Source organism: Calonectris borealis, chromosome Z (genome assembly GCF_964195595.1).
Source record: "Calonectris borealis chromosome Z, bCalBor7.hap1.2, whole genome shotgun sequence".
NCBI lineage: Eukaryota > Metazoa > Chordata > Aves > Procellariiformes > Procellariidae > Calonectris > Calonectris borealis.
The window spans coordinates 1,455,318-1,480,032 of NC_134352.1; the positions used below are offsets into that span (position 1 = coordinate 1,455,318).

General features: G+C 40.2%; 1 protein-coding gene across 1 annotated transcript in view; it reads left to right on the forward strand.

Moving 5' to 3' along the window:
* The window catches only part of MCTP1 (multiple C2 and transmembrane domain containing 1), a 290,462-nt gene that overhangs the window by 116,539 nt on the left and 149,208 nt on the right, over positions 1-24,715 (forward strand). Inside the window, exons 3-5 of the mRNA XM_075138374.1 lie at positions 14,638-14,780; positions 18,401-18,480; positions 19,037-19,145. Of these exons, the coding sequence (XP_074994475.1) occupies positions 14,638-14,780; positions 18,401-18,480; positions 19,037-19,145 (332 nt within the window). The remainder of the gene's footprint in view (positions 1-14,637; positions 14,781-18,400; positions 18,481-19,036; positions 19,146-24,715) is intronic.

Here is a 24,715-nt window from a genome sequence, read left to right on the forward strand (position 1 = left end):
CCCTACTAAAGTAAACCATATACTTAGTTAGATTTAAAAATCTGTCTTCTGAGACTTTTCCCCATAAGATCAGGAAAAACTGCGTAATGTTGGACCTGGTAAATTGGTAATACTAACAAGTTAACCTTATTACCTACATCTTTATGTTTTCCTTTTCAGTTTTTATTTCTCATTTGCTTTTTGTCATATACAGTGTTTGTGTAATATCATGTATATTTTGAAGAGTTTTTTCTGGAGTTAAAATTTTTAGGTTAAAAGACCCTTTTGATTCGTTGCTGGTCTCTGACTTCTTGCATGTGGAGTCTATGTGGCTATTTCATATTGCTAACATGTCTTTATAGATGTTTTGCAATTGTTTTTAAACAAACAAAGAAACAGAAAACCCTTATGGTTGATCCATTTTTGCTTTAAAAGAGACTTATTTTGAGATGCAAACTGATATGTTATAGCACAATTGGTGAAAAGGGGAATTATATCTTAGTCATTGGTTTTCTATGATTCTCTTCAGTCAAAAGAAAGATATCAAAATATTCTTTTAAGTGTTTTAAAGATGTTTTCCTCACAATGTTTTCTTACTTCACTGCAGCCTGGAATCCACTCCCTTTCGTGCTTTTTGAGAAATGTACAATGCTGGTTTGCTGCTCCACTTCAGACAAAGTTGGGAAATAAATAGCACAGGTTAATCCCAAGGACTTTGTATCATGTCAAAAAACAGTCTAGATACATGATGAATTTGACCCCTTCTGGCTTTAAAATTTATAATTTTTTTTTTTACAAAATGCATGAAGATTGATTTACAAAATGCATGCAATCTTGCAAATAGCACAAGGAAAATACTTTTTTGCGCATAAGGGAAACATTCATTGGCTTTTTCATGATGATCAGAAGTAGTGTATTTTCTGCATGAAGTCTTACAGGAAGAGTTCCTGAAAACAGATGTTTATTGTCGTCTAAGGCTTTGGCCTCTAAATGGATAATACTGCCAGATCTCTGTGTCTCCGTGTGCAGCAGAGAGTTCAGTAATGCTTCCTAAGACTAGAGAATCTGCCTGTGTAGAAACAGCCGAGGGGTTGATTCTGAAGCGGCTGACTCTGGTGCTGAAACCTGCACCCAAAGATGGCAAGAAGTAAGCCAGAAATAGTGTCCAATTAGTGCCCTCGTGCTGTGCAAAGACTGCATTTCAATTTGATAAATTTACCATTTCCAATATGAAATATTTATATTCAGTAAAAAGCTGGCTGCTTACATTGAGAATAATTGGGAGAGATGACTGTCAAAACCAGGAGAATCTGAAGAACTGTAATAGTGCAAGAACATACACATAGACTGCATTTTGTCCGGTGAATAACTCTGTATACATCTACATTTTCAGGATCTAAAAGAAAAGTAAGTGCCAATGGGATAACAAAGAAAGTGAGGTGATTAAGTAACCCTTTAAGATACTCCTAATTTTGTGCAAAGACACAATATTGGAAGCAAACCTATGTATAAGGCAATGCATTTAAAATTACTGAAAATACTTTTCATTTAAGCCTAACTACAGAGCATGTTATTTACGTTTGAACCGTGGGTTTCACTGGCACTGAAATTCAGCCCTGAACTTGGTTAAAATACGGCATATACAGTGTAGCTTTGGAGATTGGGAAACTCTTCATCCTTATGATTCAGGTAGACCAGGACTATGGAGTAAATGTTGCTTACTGTGAAATATTGCTGCATCTGTCACACAGTTGAAAATGATAGGAACACGCCCCTGTTCTGTTTCCTGGAGAGGTGACTGAGAGGATTATTGGCATAAATCAATAGTTTATGCTCGCACCATCTTCCGAATGTGGCAAACAGTCACAAAGCAATAATCAAAGAGAAATGCTATTCATGCTATAACAGGTAGCCAGATGCCAAATTATTTTTAAAAGGCCTTTTGAAGCAGTATTTTCATGCCACTAATCGTGAACATTCATCAAAGTAGCTCTTTAATTATATTTTTATTTTAACATATTAATTAGGTATGGAATTTGAATGCTCTTTAATACAGAGGAAATCAGATATCATTAGTTTTTGGATGCGAATCAAAGGTTTTATATTTAGCTTAAATCAGAATGGGCAAGAATGTTAGCTTATGTGAAGGTGTTTCAGAAGGGTTATATTAAGTTTTTTCTGAGTCAAAAATATACTTAATAGTTTTTAAGAACTCCTGGGGATGTGAATGTCCGGAAGAACTAAATGCTCAGTTTCCTTATTACAGAGATAGTGAGGATAAGATGCTGAAACAAGAAATGTCACCTTGGCATGCTTGTTACTCTGGAATTCATGTAAATGTATGTAGATAAGTGTGCCAGCATTCATAGTGTGTAAAAACATTTACAGGATGTTTTATTTAAAGGTACACGCTCGTTAGGTAGGCAGTGCCTTTTGTCTGTATTTGAGTAAAGATGCCTCAGGCTTAGGAAGAGGCTACTGGAGTTTTGTCTCTTTTTTCTGCAGAGAGAGGTTAGCTTTGGTTAAGGAGAATTGCAACTCCAGATTTCATTCTAACTGTCCACAGGTGCAGATCAGCATTGCCTGATGTAAAATGTAGACTGGGAAAATACTTCTCCGTTTCCTTTCTGCTCTGCCTTAGCCTTGCTGGCGCTGCTTTGCTCTCCGCAGCAGGGCGGTGGTTTCTCTTCCCCTCGCAGCCTGGCTCCTGCCGCTTGGCAGCTCTGGAGGAAGGGCGATATTTTCTCCTCACCAAAAGGTAGCCAGATCTGATGCAGGGACTCGTACCTGATGGCGATGGGGAGTGGTGTCCTTCTGCAATGCCGAAGAGCAAGGAGGAAAGAGCAGAGGGGAGCAGTGAGAAACGGGGTTGTGCGCTCTGCTAAGGTGCTACAAGCAGCTTTGTCCCTCTGAGCAAATCCCTTTGCAGAAGGTGCCAAAGTCCGCTGGAGGATGGGGTCAGTCGGTTGCTTTGGTCCCTTCTGCTCTCAGCTTGACACGGTGCCGGCTCTCACCGCCGGGTCCCTCCCTGCGCCTGCGCCTCGCCATCCAGCAAACACCTTGCGTTAGGTCTACATGCAGCGTTTTTCTTCTGGTGCGGCTTTCTGTTTCTATCATAGCCAGGAATTCTTACACACTCAAGGAAGTCCTCACCTGTTGGTGGTACCCTACTGTCCCCTTGAAAACTTCTGAGGGACCAGCTTCTCCCCTTGGCATGGAAAGCTGAAAAAAAGTCAGTCCGTTATTTGCACCCTGCTGGTCTCTTGTTCTCCCTTGCATTTCGGTAGGCATCTGACCTGCCGTGACTCTCTTAACACACTGCGGCCCTTGGTTTTTCTCCTCATTTCTCCATCCCACGAGGAAGGAGACACCTGAGGAAACTGCACGGCAGCCTTCTAAGGGGTGGCTAAATGCCCTTTCCTAAGCCTTTAAGGGGGGATCTGTTCTTCTAGGAGGGTGGACTGTCTCAAGTAATTGCAGGGTTGATAAATTATTTGAGAACACAGCTTCGCAGCCGCTCGTTGGCATCTTACAATGAAGATTTCTACAGAATTCCAGAATAAACTCAGTCCTGGTGCCTCTGGAGACAGCAGCAGTTGCTGTGAATCCCCCCGTGGCGAGGTCTGGCAGGAGCTGCCTGCCAGTGCTGGCTCTCTGCCACCCGCAGCATCCCCGGCAAGGGCAGGCGTTTTCCAGAGGCTGCTGGCAGTAGGCTCGTGCGCTGGACCGGCTTCCTCACAACCCTGCTGCTTAGGCATCCAAACAAAAGATAGGTTTTCTGGAGCTGCAGAGTACTTTCAGGCAGAATCTACACCTGTGGGTAGCAGCTTATTCAATTTAGTGAAAAATTTAATTAAAAAAACCCAACAGTAATAGTTCCCCAAATGGAGATTTATTTAGGAGAGTTAGGGAGCATATGCAGAAATGTTTATTGATGTGACTGAGTGGATATCAAAAAAATACAGATTGCTGTCTGTCATTGATGCTGTTGCTTTCTTATCATACAGAGTTTGGTGAACAAATGCTGCCATGTAAGTTAAGCTATAATGCCAAAGATGGAAATCATGGGAAATGAACCTCCTGGCTGAGAGCAGTAAAAGTCTGTCATTAAGACCTGGCAGAAAAACGAGATGAGTGGAAACCTTGCATTCCTGAGGCTGTTCCTGTCTCTGCTGTGTCGTTTTCTGTGAGGTCTTGTGACCGTGAAAATTCAGAGCCAGTTATTCTCTGTCTAAAAATGATTTCAGCATTGACTGTGCTCAGAATTCGACTTCACCCCAGGAAACCAAACTGCTGTGTTTCTCTATAATACAGCCCTAACTGGACTGCACAGAAGCTCAGGTTTATGAAAAGCAATTGCTGTATTTTTTTTCTGAAATGATATAAAGCTCCTGGTAGGCTTATATTTTTATTTGTTACCGTGTTCCAAACAGGAAGGTGAATCATGGGCATAATCCATGCCCGAGTCATCTTGATCTAAACATGTAGACCTGCGCAAAAGACAGATGCAGACAGATGAGGAAGTGTAAGGAACTTCATTTCATCCACAGAAGACCCCCACTTTTCACAGCAGTAGTGCGATGTGGAGGCTTTGGTGTGAGCTACGTGGCATGAGATTGAGAAGGAAGGAAGAGCTGGGCTTAAGTGAGGGCAATCTATTGTAGAGGAGCACAAATTGCTGTTGGAGACCAAAAAGGTTCCTACTAGTCCAGCAGGAGCAACAGCAGATACCTGTAGGATGCAAGGTGGGGTTTCCTATCGTCTTACCATTATTCCAGTCCCTCAGGGCTTATCGCAGTGGGAGTCAGACTGACCAATACGCTTTGTCCAAAGCACACATGACATGGCTTGGTACTTGTTCAAGTTCTTCTTGAAAATTCTCATAGTCTGGAGACATCATTTGGAACTTTTTTCTCCCAAACTATAAAACTGGAGTTGTGATTCCATTTTTATTAGTTCCGAAAAGGATAAAAATAATCAAAATCTGTTTGCAGATTCTAGGAATAACACTAGGGATCGGGTTTTTTTGGCTATAGCTTTTTAGTCTTTGGGGATTTTTATCATCACTTAGAAATGGCTATTTCTGGTTTAAGATCAGTACTGAGAATAAAGCACGTTTCTTCCTTTTCTCTTCCATGATAAATGCACCAGAGAGTTGCTTATTCAGCAAATACATTTATTTAATAGCGAATGTCAAATGATTTCCCTTTCTTTCAGTTTCATTGCCGTGATTCTTACTCTTTAAGTGTTGTAGGAACGTGTTTATCATTGACTTTAATTTCACGTGACAATGTATTGTGTAGTTAAATGGATTTGTCCCTTGCTAGATATGTGGAGCATAGTGGTAACACTGCAGATTTCGAAACGTGCTTGTTTACCACTGGTACTTGTGGAGGCTAAGCTTTCATTCCTTTTTAATAGCTTTTGTTCTGAAAGAAGATAAGAATATTCGTAAGAGGGGAAAAAGCATGTATGTTCCTGGATACATCTGTGAATCGTTGTATGAATGTAGATGATCACTGAGTAAGTCTTCCCAAGTTGCAAACTGCTCACTGCAGCTTTGAATCATCTTATTCCTCTAGCTGTAGAGTAATGGAGGTAAAGCAAGAGGACTTTAACAGTGCTAAAATAAGATAGAAAAAGAAAGTTTAGTAGGCTGTCAAGTCACCTGTAGTGCCCCCGCACTGCCATGGCAAATGCAGGTACCTGTGTCAAAAGTTGAATGATGTTCCTGAGTAGACTATTGCAGTGGGAATTTATGCCAAGACTAAAAAGAGAGATTCCTCAGTCAGGTGACCTCTTGGCCAGGGAAGACAATGTAGCAGCACTTCAGTGGTCTCTGCTACTCCAGTAGCCCAAATCCCTGTGAACTCTTTTATTGGTAATGCAGGTAAATTCGTAGAATTGTAGAATCATAGAATGGTTTGGGTTGGAAAGGACTTTAAAGATCATCTAGTTCCAACCCCCGTGCCATGACCAGGGACACCTTCCACTAGATCAGGTTGCTCAAAGCCCCATCCAACCTGGCCTTGAACACTTCCAGGGAGGGGGCATCCACAACTTCTCTGGGCAACCTGTTCCAGTGCCTCACCACCTCATGGTGAAGAATTTCTTCCTTATATCTAATGTCAATCTGCCCTCTTTCAGTTTAAAGCCATTACTCCTTGTCCTATCGCTACATGCTCTTGTAGGCCCCCTTCAGGTACTGGAAGGCTGCTATGAGGTCTTCGTGGAACCTTCTCCTCTTCAGGCTGAACAACCCCAACTCTGTCAGCCTGTCTTCATAGGAGAGGTGCTCCAGCCCTCTGATCATCTTCATGGCCCTCCTCTGAACTCGCTTCAACAGGTCCATGTCCTTCTTATGTTGGGGGCCCCAGAGCTGGACGCAGTACTGTGGGTGGGGTCTCACCAGAGCAGAGTAGAGGGGGAGAATCACCATCTGGTCACACTTCTTTGGATGCAGCCCAGGATACGGTTGGCTTTCTGGGCTGCAAGCTCACGTTGCTGGGTCCTGTTGACCTAAGTCCTTCTCCTCAAGGCTGCTCTCATTTGTGCTTGGGATTGCCCCAACCTGTGTGCAGGACCTTGCACTTGGCCTTGTTGAACTTCATGAGGTTCACACAGGCCCACCGCTCAAGCCTGTCAAGGTCCCTCTGCATGGCATCCCTTCCCTCCAGCGTGTCGACTGCTCCACACATTTGGTGTCATTGGCGGACTTGCTGAGGGTGCACCCAATGCCACTGTCTATGTCACTGATGTCACTGATGATGATATTAAACTGTACTGGTCCAATACAGACCCCTGAGGAATGCCACTTGTCACTGGTCTCCACTTGGACATCGAGCAGTTGACCACAACTCTTTCAGTGTGGCCATCCAGCCAATTCCTTATCCACCGAGTGATCCATCCGTCAAATCCGTGTCTCTCCAATCTAGAGACAAGGATGTTGTGCAGGACAGTGTCAAATGCTTTGCACAAGTCCTGGTAGATGACGTCAGTTGCTCTTCCCTTATCCACCAACACTGTAAAGCTGTCGTAGAAGGCCACCAAATTTGTCAGGCACAATTTGCCCTTAGTGAAGCCATGTTGGCTGTCAGCAATCACCTCCTTATTTTCCATGTGCCTTAGCATAGTTTCCAGGAGGATCTGCTCCGTGGTCTTCCCAGGCACAGAGGTGAGACCGACTGGCCTGTAGTTCCCTGGGTCTTCCTTTTTTCCCTTTTTGACAGAGGATTTGTAGCAGCAGCTTGGCTTGGGACTTCCAGACCATCGTCCTCTGATGAGTCAGATGGAGGAATCTGGTCTGTTAATTCAAAGTCATGAGAAGGCATTAAACACCTCTGTGTCTGATCATTAAAAGAGAATAGAAAGTCCTGCTTTGTTATCATAATTCTACCATGTCCATTTTTTTCAGATGACTGTTTGCAAGTAAGGAAATACCAACATCACGGATTTCTAGCTAGTAAAATTTTAAGGCAAGATTCACATAGTGTGTTTCTGTGAGTGTTTCTTCATAGTGTAGGTTTTCCTTCATGTGACTTTAACTGGGATTGCGTATGCAATGAGTATCAGTTTCCACCAAGGTATTAAATGTACATTGTACCTTTTTTGTTGTGCCAGAAGCAGCGGGCTGCGGGCTGCTAAGATTCAGCTTTTATTTCAGTTTGCATTTAATGTGTGGTAAATCATTGTCCCTGGGAATGGAGAAAAACTTGCACATTTTACCGGAGAGAAAGGTCATTGACTGCGTTGTTAACGTTAACAAGGGCAACTCACGTTTGTCAATTGCAAGTATATATCAAAAAGATTATTTCTATAAAACTGGAAGGTATAATGTATAAGACCAACAGTGAGCTGTGCTTTTTAGATGAAGCAAATCGGAGCCCTCTGTCTTTGTCCCAGAAGAGGTGAAACCTCTGATTGATTTTGGAAAAGCTGGCTGTCTTTGAAAACAAATAGTCATGCTTTAAACAATTTCAGGAAGATTTTGAACAATTTCAGGAAGATTATAATTTCAGTCCTGAGGTTTTAGGGGCAGAGCAAACAGTGTTTCCTTTGATTAAGGGATATAATTCTGTTTATATTAAAGTACATAAACTAGAATAATAATTTGAGCTGCAAGGAGGAAATTTAGCATGCTTAAATCCTGTTTAAATGAATCTGACTTCAACCATGTTTAAAATGAAATACAAATGCTTTCTTGAAATTAAGCTGACCATTGCACATTTGCTTTTTGTCTATTCTGTCCTGTGCCAGTATGTTTTTTTCATTTTTTCTATTTCACAAGCATAATTAGTATTTGCTTAAATGAGTATTTACTAAACTAAGTAAAAATACTTATGGGCTACATTGAAATATAGTACTAAAGCTGCCTTTTTTGTGGCAGGAATGAGTATTCAAAAGGAAGATAAAAAGCTGTGATTGTTATAACCAATATTTTTTTAAAGGGCACTGAAAAATTAAAGTCCTGTATTCCCCGTTGACTTTTGAGTAGAGGAACTCTGCATCCTGTAGCATCCGTGTGCGCACTGTGAATTTGTAATTGGTGTCTTCATTCTTAGGATATTGGTTTTCCAGAAGTGCTTTGTATCATTTAAACTAATGAGTGTCCTTTTTAGGTGAACTGGGTAGATAATTCTTTGCTAAGTGGATAGAAGGACAGAAAGTAGGATTATTTATGGAAAAGCTGTAAGTTTTAGTGTTGTGGTGTTTAGTTGTGGTGTTTAGGGGGTTGCTGAGGACCAATGAGAAGATGGGCTTGGCAGCTCTTGTACAAGACTAATAATAACAATTACTATTTCTATTTGTTAAATTAATATAAAATAATTTGTGGTAAGTAGTTTCCCTACTTTTCAGAATAAAAGATTGGACAGAGCAGACATATTCTTCTATGTTTCTTTTAATGAGATGCTTCATATTGCAGTTTAGAAATGCAAAATATGTAAAATACTGTGAACTGATATGTGTTGTGCTTGACACACTCAGCTGACACGTACTTGAGAACTCTCCCCCCAGTTTTTCTTCTAGCTTGGTTGTAACAAAGGCAATAACTGGAGACTGGAGAAACTTTACTAAGAGGGGAGTGAGTGTGGATGGAGTCAGAGAGAAGGGGAAAGAGCTGGATGCCGGTGAAAGAGCTCTTCATGGAATGAATCCAGTACAAATGTTTGTATTGATAATTAAGCTTCTCAGGAATTATAATGTCAAACTTACTGCGCATCTCTGTGCATCTCTAGCGGTTTGCTTTCTTTTCAAATAATTGTAGATCAAATGAAGCAATTCCAAGATTGAAAGTAAAATGGAGGAATAATAGAAAGCTGTGACAGACGTTTACAGTTCTAAGCGTAAAAGAATTAAGAACATTCTTTTACCTTAGTTTTGCTTCTAGAAATGTGTACATTGCCTGATTACTTGCAGTGGTGAAAAATTCTGTTCCCCCATATTTATTGGGTATTTACTGCTTTTTACATTGTGCTTAGTCCTGCAGTATTCCTCCTACGTCCTGTACGGCAGCAAATCCCATTTAATTACTGTGATTTCCAGTTAACAGTACTTGAAGACTCTTTTTTTTCAAACCACTAGGCTGAAATTGGTGTAAGTGTGTTATTTATTGTCTATGTGTGGTGAATCCGAAGGAGGCTCGTGATTTACATTAGGAACTGGATGGGGCTGCAACCTTTGTACCTTAGTGCCTTAGTACCACTGTAGGTTACAAAAAAAAGACCTGTGTCTGAGTGGTCCACTTTGCAGCAGTGGTAACTACCTACAGGGAAGAGCTTAATGAATTGGTTGGTTTGCTTTTTTCCCTACGACTAAGGCCATAGGGAGAGAAAAAGCTCTGTTTTCCTTTCTGAAATCTTTTTCTCAACAGTCTGAAAACCAGGTGATCTCCAGGGGAAAGTTAGGTTTTTAACTTTTTAAAAAAATTGAAACGAATATTTAAATTGCAGAGTGATGAGCATCTGAACTATGCAGAAGCTTTTACGGCACAGTCACTCTTGTTTTTCAGAATGGGCTTGCATATGGCTTTCTGTTCTGTTTCAAAAGTTAAGCTGTGAGTGACTAGCAGTGGTGGAAAAAGGAATGCATTTAACCGTTCTGTAGTTAAACAGTTTTAATTAAACCAGTTAATTAGCTTGTGTAATAAATGTACTTGCTAACTCACCATTTTTCTAAAATGTAGTTTCTTTCTTCTTGTTATATGAAGTGTAAAAACATCTCTACCTGAAGCGAGAGCTGGAAGTGCTGTTTTCCAGTTTCGTTCATCTATATTATACTGTTTTTTTCATGGCCTGTATTCTCTCTTTTTAGTGTAAGATTTTAAAATTTGCCTTTAGGATTCCAGTGTCTGGTTACCGTAGGATACAGGTAGATCTTCAACCGAGGTTTTTTAGACATGCTGGTAGTTTGACTTCACACTGAGTCAAGTTCAAAAATATTGTACAGGAATACAGAGACTTTTGCCTCATCCTTTCTGTCTTATTAGCATCAGTTACAGGGGAGCAGTCTCAAGCTCATTACTCGGTCTCTTGGTTACATTCACCTCTGTGTTCACTATTGAATTTCGTTTGATTAGCAGTCCATCACATTATATTAAATAGGATTTCATGAACAAAAACAGTCTGTTCAGCAAGTGGCCCAATAATGTTGAAAAGGCTGTTGTGAAGCCTTTAAGTAAGGAACCAATAAGTAAACGTATACAATTTATGGAGAATGCATGTTCTTTATCTCCAATACAACTTTGATGATTATTCTGGCCAAATTTGCTTTTGCTGTATTTCCACTCGATTACACGGCTCTGGTTCCTTCTGAAAAGCAGTTCAGTATTCCTTTGAACAAACATTTTGAGTATTTCTCCAGCGAAATACTTTTTAATCTTCTTTTATGTCTGCTTGCAAGATCTAATCTGTGTCCTAAACCTGCAAAGCAAAATCCATTTTCGGGGATGTCTGCGGAGAAAGAGAAGGGTTAGACCGCGGTGTTGGCGCAGGAGCTGGGCCCGCAGACCGGAGGGGTGCTTGCTGCACAGGGTCGGGGAACCGCGGCTGCCATGAGGGGTGGTTTCTCTCCTGGACTGTGGCAGCATCTTTAGGTGCCTGTTAGGCCGGTGTTCCTGGGAAAAGAGAGGCTGCCACCCTGTGCAGAGTCCTCATTGCCTGTACACAGGCGATGGTGGTGCTTCAGCCAGAGAGCAGTGTCTCACTTCGAGAGGGTTCTTTGGGAGGTTTTAGGCTCATGATGGTGTTCTTAACTGCTACAGATAGGACAAATGTTCAAGCAATTAGGCCTTAATGTGTCAGGTTCATTTGAATGGTTTGGTAAGCAGGAAACTGGTGAAAAGTCTGAGACTTGAGTAACAGGAATCCGTGACGGACGTCAGGTTCTTGCAGGCTCAGTCTGAGAGGTCTTTGATTTTTTCTGGTTTTGTGTAATGAACTTGTTATCACTGTTAACAATAAGATCCCAAGCAAACTGAATTTGTTTTTCTCTTTAAAAGAGCAAAAATATGTGAATTGAATTGCCAATATTGATTAAAAGTACATGTTAGCATATTAATACATAATGTATTTAAATAATATATTAACATATGCTTGATGTGTTATTAATACTGTCATATTAATATGAATGCACACTTAGTATATTAAAATTATATAATATGTGTGAGAATTGTTGTTACTATAATATATATTAAAACTGGGATCCTGTGACATAGAGCAGTGCTTGATGCAGCTCAGCAGAACTGAAAAAGGACCAAGTTTTGGTCTCTGTTCTGCTCCTCCTTTTGCCCTCCCATTAAGTGAAGGTATTACTGAATGACTGCATGGCTGATTAGATTAATTTTTTTAATCTTGTCTTTATACATATGTTTTTTAAAAATTTGATGGTCTCTCTTCAGGGAATGGAAGAGGTCTGTGAAGGGTGTGGAGCTTTTAACTAAATGGACCTAATGAGTTCTCAGCTTTAAAGTAGAGATGGGTTGAAGGAAGCTTCTTAGTGCTTCTCAGCATTCATAGCATAGAGATACAAACCCTGATGTTTTGCAATGTATTGTAAGTGGAACTAACATTTGACCCACCCTACTACTAAATTTACACATAAAAATGGATTAATATTAAACTATTTGACACCTGGATCCTAAACTATTAATTGGGTATGTATCTCACAGCAGTGTTTTACATCAATTTCAAATTTCAAGAGTTTTTGAGATAGGTGAAAGTCTGCGCAATAAAAGATAGCGCTTAAAGGCCAGCTATCTGCGCTTCACGGCAACTGTGAGGAAAATCAGTGGGAGAATCACGGCTTGCGGGGGAGTTACGGCGTGTGTTACTGTGGTTGATTTGCTGGTGTCCATGTTCAAAGTAGTCTTCAAATTTCACGGAATTGATTCAAATGTGTGATCTTTGCCTTAAAAAGCATCACCACTATGTGAATAACCAAGGAACAAGTTAATTGTGCTAGACTAAACATTTTTATGCTGCTGAAATTCTGCCCCAGTAATTTCGGAAGGGAATGACCGTAACCCTGTCACATGTGAGGTGACAGCTTTCCACCGCTGTAGTTTTTGCAAAGGGATATATAATTTTAGGTGAGGAGTACTGACATCTTGTGGCTGCATGAAATAGTGCAAAGAGCTCTGGTCATACCAGCCTTTATATTTAGAAGAGCATGCTGCTGTTTTAACAAAAGGGAATGACTGCATTTCCCAGGGTGTAAACACAAACCTCTAGAATATGCCGGTCTCGTGAAAAGCGTTAAAAGTAAAAAAAAAAAGCCTGTCTTATAATTGTTCGTGAATAGGCAATTATTATTTGTGCTAGAATTGTTGTTTATTTTAAGATATTATTGAATCAATTAGGCTTAAATATTATTAAGGCTCAGAAGTAGCTGAGAGAGAAATAGAAATATGAATCCCATCCAATATTTTTCATTAAAATGAATTTTACTTACATGACAATGAGATCTTACCAACTGGCATTTTAGGGAAGATATTAGTTTGAATTTTCTATCCAGCTTTTTTCTTTAGTTCAAAGACTTAACTGTATTTTTTGTAATCAAAATATACAGGAAAAGACGAGTAGCCTCTCTTCAGTCGGCCACGCAGGCGGTGGTTTCATGAGGACCGTCGCAGGCACAACTTCTGTGTAGCTGTGCCCCAGAGCCCGTCCAGCTGCAAAATGACTGCCTTTCTCAGCTGGACCAGTTCCCAGGTCCATTTGCTGGCCAGTTCCCGCAATGTTGGTGCCGGCGCAGGGGAGCGGGCAGCGGAGGGGCGGCCACGAGCGCTGCAGTTGCTCCTTCCAGCAGCAGCGACGGCTCGCTCCGGCTGCGGCGTTCGTCAAGGGGCAGCCTCGTGCTGCTCAGCCGCTGGTCTCCGTGGTGAGACTGCTGGACTCAAGTGGCCAAGGTGGCCGCTTCTGACCCCATCCTTCCCCCGGGTTCACTCCCTTTCCCACGGGTCAGCTCAAGTCATGCTCTGGGAGTTGAGGTCAGGTTGTGGGAAATAGCACCGCGGCGTGGTAACGGCGACGTATCAAATCGCAGTGTGAAGCCTTGTGGCTGGGGAAGGTGATTTTATTTTAAATCAAAACTGATTTTGGTCATTTGCTTTCAGACTCTCACACCCGCAGGCTCACGTTCACAAGCACAGATGTGTTGTCCGGGTCTTGCGTGATGGGGAGGGGAGGGACCAGCCGACAGGTCCTCCTCACGTCTCCGGGACTCCTGCTAGTGGGGCGACCATGTCTGTGCTGGTTTGGGGTGTGGTGTGACATTTTGTACCTTCTGGTACCTGGTCACGCCTCTGCGTGCACCATCAGGTTTTTGCTTGCTGTCCTGTGTCTCTCTGCATGGGTGTCTTGAGAAGAGGACATAGATGTGCTCCTGGATGGCTGCTAATCTCTGTGCCCCCAGCACGTGGCACCCCAAGAGTGCTCCTTCCACCAGTTGTTCCTTCTGACACTTCCACACCCACGTCCCATCCATTCTCCATTCGTGCCATGTTTAACATTTCTCTTTCAATTCCCTTCAGGGTTGTCTTTCTGGTCAGAGGTAGTTGTTATTCAGCTGTACCAGGGTGCTCTCCTGCGGGTGGGTGATTGCTGCAGGAGGCATGTGAACTTTGTGGACTGATTTAGAGTTGATTTGCTCATCGTTGAGTGCTGTAGGAAGCGCATCTTCGTGGAAGAGGGACCCCTGGACCCAATAAAGTCAATGAAGAGTTACACTAGTGGTGTCAGTGGAGCCTGTGCCTCTTCAAAGGCATAAGATAATTAGATTAATATTTTACAGAAATCATTTTAACTTTATAATCTAATTTTTGTGATTGCATTAAGATAAAATCCTAGTCCTAATAAGGACATTAGTCTGTTAACTAAAAACTACACTGCAATAGCCAATGTTTCATGTAGGACTCTGAGTATGGATTGCAAACAACAGAAAGTGATGCAAGCACCCATTTGATGTTAACACAGTGAATTACCTGAGTAATGACCCTGTGGAAAATAATAAACTGTGACAATAAAAAAGTCTTTCTTCAGCTGCTGTTTTTAATTTGACTATCAGTAGAAATTACATTTAGTTCTGTTTAAGGTAATTTAGTCTCCATTCCCTTAATGTATTAAAAGGACATAATTAACAGTGTATATGTATCTTTAACAGGAACCAGTGATCCGTACGTCAAGTTCAAACTTGGAGGAAAAGAAGTATTTAGAAGTAAAACAATACACAAGAACCTCAATCCTGTGTGGGAAGAAAAAGCTTGCATTCTTATAGATAACCCCAGAGAACCGTTGTATATAAAGGTGAGACACTATCCTACTTATGTCTGTCAAATTACAAAAGAAGAGTTACTGAAAGAATTTATATTTTGTAATTTTTGTATACTGAAAAATTTATTGTGCAATAATGCATTACGAAAGACTATTTAGAGATGAAAATTATTTAAATTATGTCTGTATAATGATGATGTCAAAATCTAAAAAAAAAAAAAAGGTAAGTACAGGCATTTTTGTCTATTTCAGACCATAATTGTTTTATACTACTTTAGTGTGATCTTAGGAGAAGGACAGAGAAAGTAAACTGTGTTTCATGATGATGGCATCCCTTTTATTTATGGAAATATCATTGCATAATTCTGATATGTAGTATAATCTATCCCATTAAAAGCAATTGTTTGCTGAGGTTAATTTGAGAATTTATAAAGATGTGTGGCCAATTCTTCTAGGTTTTGAGTTTTTTCTATTTGTACATGAATACGGTGAGTTTGCTTATGTTTCGTAATGCTTTATGCTCTTTCTGGTTTTTTTTTACATTGTAACTCTACTTAGTATATCACAGGTGAGGATGATTTTGTCATAACAGAGGGATCACTTACTCCAAAATAACAGATAGCTTGAGTTTAAATCAAAGAGAGGCCGGCAATGCCCACAGTAATTAGCAGCAGTGCCACTAGTACTTCTTAGCTATCCATGCTGGAATGGAAACTAGAAAAGCTGTGATCATTGTTTTACAGGCACGGAATGGAAAGGTGCTTTTCTGGCCCCAGTAGTTTAGAGTGATCTATATCCAAAAGTGATCCTTAATTGTGTAAAATAATTAAGTTCTAAAAATTTTATCGGAAAAAAGGTGCTCTTATGGTTCTAAAGGTCAAAAATACTTTGAGAAAGATTGGAAACTTAAGTCTTACCTAAGAATCCTTTTAATTGGTCTGAAATGAAATAATGCTTCAGATCAGGATCAGTCTTAATCTCAAATACATGACAAAAATTTTAACTGAAATATGGAATTGTAGATTTTTTTTAGTAGATCAATGCCACTTAAACAGCCTTTGAGTCTTGATCTGTACTATGTTTCATGTATTCTGCTCAGATAAAGTACATCGTTATTGGAAAAGTGTAAAGTTAATTATAATTCTCAATTGGCATTTTCTTGCCCTTATTAAACTTAGTGACTCATAAGGAATGAACATGTAACCAGCACTGTGAAAGAGAGAAGCAGATTCAAAGACGGACGTTTACAACATAGCTACCTGGTTTGATTTATTTATGCCAAATATCAACCCTGCAGCAGGGTCACAAGGAAATAAGTGTGTGTGGGTTTTTTTTCCCTAGGAAGAGTGTGGCAAGTGGTATGATCTCTATCCATGTTTGTACTCTGAACACGCTGTGTGAAATATCTCAGTTTTCATAGCTTGTTCATATATTCTAAGACATGATTAAATTGTAGTAACATAGAATCATAGAATCATAGAATAGTTTGGGTTGGAAGGGACCTTTAAAGCTCAACCACCCCCCTCCCGTGGGCAGGGACATCTTCAACTCGATCAGGTTGCTCAGAGCCCCGTCCAACCTGACCTGGAATGTTCCCAGGGGTGGGGCATCGACCACCTCTCTGGGCAACCTGTGCCAGGGTTTCACCACCCCCATTGTAAAACATGTCTTCCTTCTATCTAGTCTGAATCTCCTCTCTTTTAGTTTAAAACCATTCCCCCTTGTCCTGTCGCAACAGGCCCTGCTAAAAAGTCTGTCCCCATCTTTCTCATAAGCCCCTTTAAGCACTGAAAGGCTGCAGTGAGGTCTCCCCGGAGCCTTCTCTTCTCCAGGCTGAACAACCCCAACTCTCTCAGCCTTTCCTCATAGCAGAGATGTTCCATCTCCCTGATCATTTTGGTGGCCTCCTCTGGACCCGCTCCAACAGGTCCATGTCTGTCCCGTGCTGAGGCCCCCCGAGCTGGACGCAGCACTGCAGGGGGGGTCTCACCAGAGCAGAGCAGAGGGGCAGAATCCCCTCCCTCGCCCTGCTGGCCATGCTGCTGGTGATGCAGCCCAGGACACGGTTGCCTTCTGGGCTGCCAGCGCACATTGCCGGCTCAGGTCCAGCTTTTCATCCACCAGTACCCCCGAGTCCTTCTCGGCAGGGCTGCTCTCCATCCCTTCATCCCCCAGCCTGTGCTGATACCAGGGGTTGCCCCGACCCAGGGGCAGGACCCTGCACTTGGCCTGGTTGAACCTCATGAGGGTTCATGAGGGCATCCCGTCCCTCAAGCATGTCGACCGCACCACTCAGTAAGTCAGCTGACAATATTTATTTGACATTTTCATCTTGATATTTTGTAGGGGGAGAAAATTCTGTTTTGCAATGTGAACTGAGATTTCATCATTTGTTTTCTTTCCCCATTAGAATGAATATTAGAGAAAATATGAAGGTACCCACTCAGGAAGATGCGTATGAGAGAGTTGTGCTCAAATACTTGCATTCAACCCTTTGAGTCCCGCAGCAATGCTGTAGCCATTGGGCTGTGGGATATCTGTTACTACTGTCTTAACCCAGCCCATATTAAAATATTTTTAGAAGATGAACAGCTTTAACTGCCTCCTGGAAAAGAGTTTCTGTAATACCATAGTTGAAGCATTTATATCAAAAAACGAAGACCTTGAACCTAGGCCTGGCTATCTCAGTTAAATGTTCTCATTACCTGATGTTCACAAGCTTCACTCTTACTTAGAGCTGAAGGCATATTCTGGTCCTCAGAAATTCTTGTGACCATATTTTCCAAGAAAATTCAACTTACCTAGAAAGTTTGATTTTGATAATGGACATTTTCCCATTTTTTGTTTTTGTAATTTTGTGTCACAACTTTTCTTTGTTGCCATCCACCTTTTTTGTTTATTTCCCTCCAAAAACCATCCCCAGTTTATTTATTCTTCCTTCTGACTTGGGAAGGCATAATCCATCTCAAATCGTTGATGATATTCCACGTACTGGCCACAGATTCCTGTCTGGCTGTCAGTAAATTTGTCCAGATGCTTCTCTTTTAGGTAGCAAGTTAGCAGGCAGGGTCCTCATAGTAGAGTAATAAATGTCACTATTTCCTTACACATATCCATTAAGTTTTTGTCTTAGATGATAATATTTCTAAACCCTAGAAACTTACACAGCCTTCAAAACCTGTAATTTTATCATTCCTAATACTGATGCAAGTGCTGTAATAACCCACTTCTCACAATCATATCCCCCGCTCCTGCCTGTATTTTGCAACATTGATAAAGGTATCAATTAAGGTATAGCAAATCAATGATTCCGCTTAACTTCAATTATTCTTCTGGTCTTCCTTCTTCTAGTGCCTATGTTTATAAAAATGCTTCTTTTGTTTTATAAAGTTGATGTTGTTCACATATGCGGTCTAGTGACATATATAGCCCTGTGCCTGTACATGATGCATTCTGACTTTTACATAAGCAGTTTGAACTTGATTTTGTGCCCAGAAAGTTGCAGGTTACTTTCCGATAGTCCTGGTTTGACATGTGAGAAACGTGTGGCTTTAGTCTGGACAAGAAGTTTCAAGAACCGTTCATAAAGTGAGAAAATATTAAAAAAAATATTTCCAATACTGAAAAATGCATTTATCTCCCGTGCATCTTAGGTCTTTGACTATGACTTTGGACTTCAAGATGACTTTATTGGTTCAGCATTTTTGGATCTCACTTCATTGGAATTAAACAGGTATGGCACAAACAAGCCTACAGAGTCCTTCTTTATAGTTGTCTGCTAATACCATGTTTGTGGAATTGCAAATAGAAGATTATGCTGGAAAATATTATATAAACCTACACCACCTAGCTGAGGAAAAACGCTTATGTTTAGAGAATTGCTGTAATATGAATGTTAATAATATATTAGCTGGTCATGCACAACATTTTTTACAGTGTCTATGGAGAGGTTAGTTTTATAACTAACTTTAATCTTGTTTTTATATTATCTTCATTCATAGCATTACCACCTACTGTTTAACTTTTTTTTCTGTTTTTTTGATCCATTAATGTTACACTTCAGTTTTGATTACTTCAGTATGTACAAGTACTTAACGAGGAGTAACGATATTTAGTATTTATTTATGAGTGTTTAGACTGCAATACTTAAAAGCAGAAACAGGGTAGATTTGTGACACCATTTTCAAGTAGTTTTATATAAATGCAGATGCCTTTAATTCTCATGATTCAGAAATTTCATTATCTGAGAGCCTGAAATCAAAATAAATGCATATATTTTTGTCTCCTAGGCAAACAGATGTTACCTTGAGTCTGAAGGATCCTCATTACCCTGACCATGATCTGGGAAGCATATTGTTATCAGTTCTGTTGGCTCCTAGGGAAGAACAGCGAGAAGTGGTAATTTTAAATATTTTAATACGTGTCACCACTCTTGCGATTGTTCGATGGCTGGATGACTGGTTTACAAGAGTAAACCTCATGTCCTGAGATTAATTTGATTTTTCCAATTCTTAAAATAATGCTGGACAGTGTTTCTGGTATAGTACAGCATACTTCATCTGAATTGGATCCTCCCTGAGATAGTACTGAGGGATCCAGATGGAACATAAATGCCCAGCAGTTTCAGGTAAAGTCAGCTGCAGGTGAATGGTGCTGATTAATATGGAAAAATATCAGTAAACCACTGGTGAAGAATTTTGGATCTAGTGCTGCCATCTCTAGATAAGAACATATAATTCCTATTCCACACTAAAAATAAGGAAACTTGAAGAAAGGTAGTACTTCTGATTTTTGGCATCCAGTGCTGAAGTACTATTTCATATTTTGTAATTTCATGACCAGATTTCAATTAAAAATATTGTGTGGTTTTCTAGGTTTATTGTAATTCCTTCATCAATCTTAGTTTTCTGAGCTGCTTAGTTGTAAGTGAAAATAGTTTCCAGTTTTATAGATCCTGTTAGTTGTGACAAATTCTGTCTCTAGTTGGATGTATTTTATGAGCTTTTTCTCAGTTGGCTTTTGACTTGAGCAGTAGTACTACAACTATGGCAGAAATAAGAGAGGTAACATGTTGCTTAGAGGTTGTAAAATAATGTGGATTCCTTTGGCTTCAGAGAGGCCAAGAAAAAAGTATTAATCTGATGAAATTTTCCATGGTTATGGTCAACTATATGGTTTTGGTAAGAGCATATATGTTTCTGTATGCTGCAGTGTGACACATCATCCTGTTGCATACCTGAGGAATATTGGCGGGTTGTGATACTGTTCTTTTTCCACTTTTCTCCTAGCATTGTTAAATAGCCTAGTAAGTCAGTTATTGGAACTAGGTGTTTGGTATTTGGTCTGACAGAGATGTAGAGTTTTGAAAATAGGTTTCTCATCTGTTAATTGTCTTCATGACATTCTGTTAGAACTTAACAGAAATAATGGAAAATGGTAGTAACATGCAGGAAGTTTATTTAAACAGTGTATTTTTCTTTCGTTTAGCAATACGTTTGTATTGCTAAACAACTGATAACAATCGTTCTGACAACTCAGAATACTGTCTTGCAAATTTGCACCACGAAAGTGTTTATCAATTAAGTTGAAAAATGTATTTCATTCTGGGTTTTTTTTGTGTGGGTAAGACCAGCATTTCTGAGTCAGCTGGTAACAGCCCTGTTTTTCCAAGTGGCTTTGGCATTATCCTGCCATAATCCTAAATCATGCAGCACAGAAATACTATATTGTTATGTAGGAAACCATTATGTGGACAGCCCGTTAGTTTCCTTTTTTCGTCATACAGATAGATGGTTACTGTGCCGCTCAGTGTTATCAGCTATTACACAAAGAGCGCTCAAGAAAATCAGGTGAGAAAGTGAAATTAAGACTCTACCATGTAACATGTCTTTCATGTGGGTGTTTACTCGGTGAATTCACTACTGAACGTCCAAAGTAATGGGAGTGCCATAGACTGGCTGGGTAGCAACCTTTTTCATATCCAACTGACTGGTTGTAATAGGAGGAAGAATTGGTTTTGTGCTATTATGCATTTCATTATTAGCTTTCTATTTAGTGAGCTAATCCTTTTAGTTTAGCTCAAGTGACCAATTTTTCTTCCCATTCAAGCTGTTACATGGGACTTCATTCTGAAAATGCTCAAGATTCAGATTAAGATTCTGATTCCTAAGATGAAGCTGTATATTTATTATTAGAAACCAATCTTCCCAGGAGTTGGACCTCAGAGTGGTTCTAACCAAGTTGCAGTAAAATCAGAGCATTTATGTCACAACGCAGGGAGGATGACCTACAAAATTACTATTGAGTTGCTGTATATGAATGTGTTAGGGGTTTAATAATTCAAGGCGCAATTATCTTTTATTCAGTTACCACATGTAATTATTTATTTATTTATCAGATTTTATTTACTCTCTAAGGAGTAGATATATTACAAAATGTATCGCTCCAATTAAACTGTCATCCTTGCTTATTTTTAAAAGGTCTTGTAATAATGAGGATAATTTTTATTGAATTTAATATGGTTGAGATCATTAAATTTTCAAACGTTATGTTAGAGGATTGAGGCTAATTCTTGTCCACTCTGGAAATGTGCACTGTATACAGTAGTAATTAAAGCAACTCCTACATTCCCAATCTGTGTAGCGTGCTGTTTGAACGATTACAGCTTCCCTTCTACTTGGATATCTCTATATAGGTAATAATTCAAATAGTATAGTTGAAATATTTAGATAAAAACTGTGAGCACCTTTAAATATGCTTTAGTGACTGCTGCATAGAAGACAGAAACGCTGTCTCTTCACATCACATGCATTTCTTTCCTAAGTCATTGCAAATTTTCTTAAATCCTGTTGGTTTGATATCCCTATATGGCCTACATTTCAAAAATATATTTTCTTCTGAATAAGTTTTAATTTGTTCAGGTGATAACTAAATTGCTTGCACATGTTGTCACATGTAAATGGTGTAAAATGGTTAAATCATCAAGCTGAAGAGTTCAGAACTTAACTGCTAGTACTCAAATTTCAGGTACTTTAATTCCATATACTTAAAATGAGAGTGTTTATTGAGACCATCGTGGAAATAAAAAAAGGAGTACCTTCAACGAAAGAAGTATTAGCTTTCCCAGGTAGCCGTAGAAGCAGCCTTGTGTCTGGTCCTGAATTTTGGGCAGCTCTACAGTCACAATCCAAACTCAGCCCTGCTGAACAAGACTTGCTCTTCGTGATGTGACGTTCGGTAGCTTTTTGATCGGATTGGACTCTCCGAGGAGATCCCTGCGCTGCCTGAACTGGGGCGGCTGAGGCTGTTCTGGAGGTCGTGCGCTGATGTACAGAGACAGGGAGGGTCTTCTGACAGCGCACTTGTGTGGCTAGAGGACAGGTCTTGCAGCAAGGCATTTTATTGGCGTGTCAAAATAGCCAGGAGGATGCATCCTCTCACACTGCCTAAGAAGTATTGGCACTGCTGGAGGATAAGGTACTCCAGCTGGAAGTTTGAAGTTAAATGGTATAAAACTGGGGGCCTTCTTGCGTATTGCTGCCTGTCCGTGAGAGAGGTATTATTACAAATGATTTAAAAAACAAGCAATCAGTTTGAGAGAGTAATAGTTTATTTTGTTTTGGGTGGAACTACCTTTTGTAAAGCCTTGAGGTGTGCAAATTGATGAGAGAGAAATTTGGTACTCACGGGAGCATCCTCTTCCTTATCTTTCTGAAAGAAATTCTGATGAAATGCAGATTTTCAGTGTGCTGGCTGATGAGATGTTCTTTGGAATTTATAGCTGGAAGGTCCCGTTTCCTAAGATCAAAACAGATTACATCTTTGGCTTCAGATATCAATTAAGAATATTAACATATGCATATGTTCATGTAACTGTATGTAAAATTATATTACAGACTAGGAGAGGGGAGTATTTATCTTTGAGTCCTGGTGGATTGTGAAAAACAGGGCGTGAGTATTTTATCATTTGTGTGTTTCCAGTAGAGTTCAGTTCAATTAAAGGAGATTAGTACGCTAGTTTCATAAATAAGAACACACCATTTGATTTTTGTAGTACATTTTCTTGGAAGGAAATCCAGAAGTAGCCTGCAGTTATTGATTCTTAACATATGAGTGTGGGCACGTAAACAAATGAAAATTTCTAGGAACTCTTCTATGTAAGTATCTTTGCTTTTTGCGACCTAGTGCTTGTTCTAAAGGCATAACAATGTGAACTTTTAAAGCAACAATCTTGTAATACTTCTTTCAAACTATGTACCTGAATAGAAGTCCTATTCTTTAGAGTTTTGATAAATGAAGGCAATCTAATTTGTTCTGATTTTTGAACAATCATAAATTGTGAATCAAAATTGATGAATTAATTATTCTTATGCAACCATAAAAATAAGAATGTCTTTAGTATTCGTGAAAAGTATAACCTTTTTCTGGCCTAACACTAGTTCCAATAATTCATTTGCATTTGCTTTGTGCTGTTAACAATACTCGTCCTTTAGATTAATGCAGCATTTTTAATTATTTTTGCTTTGTGAGGACAGATAGCTTAGATAATTAGTGGAAACAAAGAAGATTTGAAATAAAAAAGTATGCAAAAAATGTGTATATATAAAAAAGTTAAAACCTGTAAGCTCTAAAAAAATCCTACTGTTTTTAACTCTTTTTTAAAAACTGTTTATGATGTACTTTCTGTATTTTTCATTAATTTCTCCTTTTGATGACCAGTTTAAAAGAAGTCAGAACTAGCAATGACTTGATTTTTTTCTTAGACCTGCTCCAGTGACGTTTGTTTTGTTTCTTTAATTCAGACAGCGTTCTATTAATATTCGCTTTGCATACGTGTAGTGCTGTGCATGCCTGTGTGCCATTTGTGGTTGCGTGCATGCCAATTAAAAGCGCGTACGTGATGTCTGCAGCTTCTGTGTTCGGTGTTGTAACCCCCGGCCGGTGCCGCGGTGCATGTGAGTGTTTCTGGCTCTTTCCCCAGCAGAGTTCAGCGCACCGGAGAACGTGCAGGGTGCCTGCGAGTTCGTCAGAGCTGCAGGTCTCCCGTGTCCTCGCTGCGGCGGTTGTCGAGAACCGTGGCCTTGCAGGCAACTCTCAGCTACAGGAAATTAGAACGGTGGTGGTTGATGAGAACTGCTGCCTTTGGGCCAGCAGAGGTTGGGGACTGCTGTTCCACCACGGCCAACGGCCTGAGTAGCACAGAAAACGGAAAAAAGGACACATATGAGTGCTACTTGGATGTTGTTATTTAAGGAGAATAAAGTTCACGGCATTGTTTTTTCCTTAAATAATTTATCCCAAGAGATGCTTAATACTTTCTTGCTTCATATGAAAATACTAACAACATTAATATGCTGTCAATTTGCTTGCTGTCTTAAATCTTATAAGGCATTATTTTTTTTTTTTTGTTTGCCAAAGGGATAATAACAGCTTAGGAAAAAAAGAATGACAGAGATGGACTCAGGGCATGGAACATTTTCAGATGAAATAGTTCCATGTAGATCATGCATCATAATCTGCCCTATGCTATATATTTGCTTTATTGGCTTCTGAGGGTGGTTATGATGGCTTCAGCTTATCCTGCTGCAGCTGTGATGACGCCGGTGCACTCGACAGGTACGGTCATACATTTCTGTAGCTGCGACTCAAACTGAACTCCTCGGAGCTGACATAATATTTGATCCGCAGCTAATTCAGCTGTCGGGCCGTACGCTCCTCCTTGCTCGCCGCCCGGCGCGACGCCCGGTGAAGCTGAGTTTGTGCTCTGGCTTGTAGCTGTGTAGGACTCGGCAGCGACGAGGAAGGGGGGAGCTGCGGTATGTTGCAGGAACTCGGAGGTCTTCTCCAGGGCCTGCTGCAGGCCTCGAGCTGCTTAATTCGTATGTGCCTCTCCTATAAGAATGAGCTAAATGGCTTTCTCCAGCTTCATAAAGCATTTCGTGTCTATGTATATTTTCCAAAGCCATGGT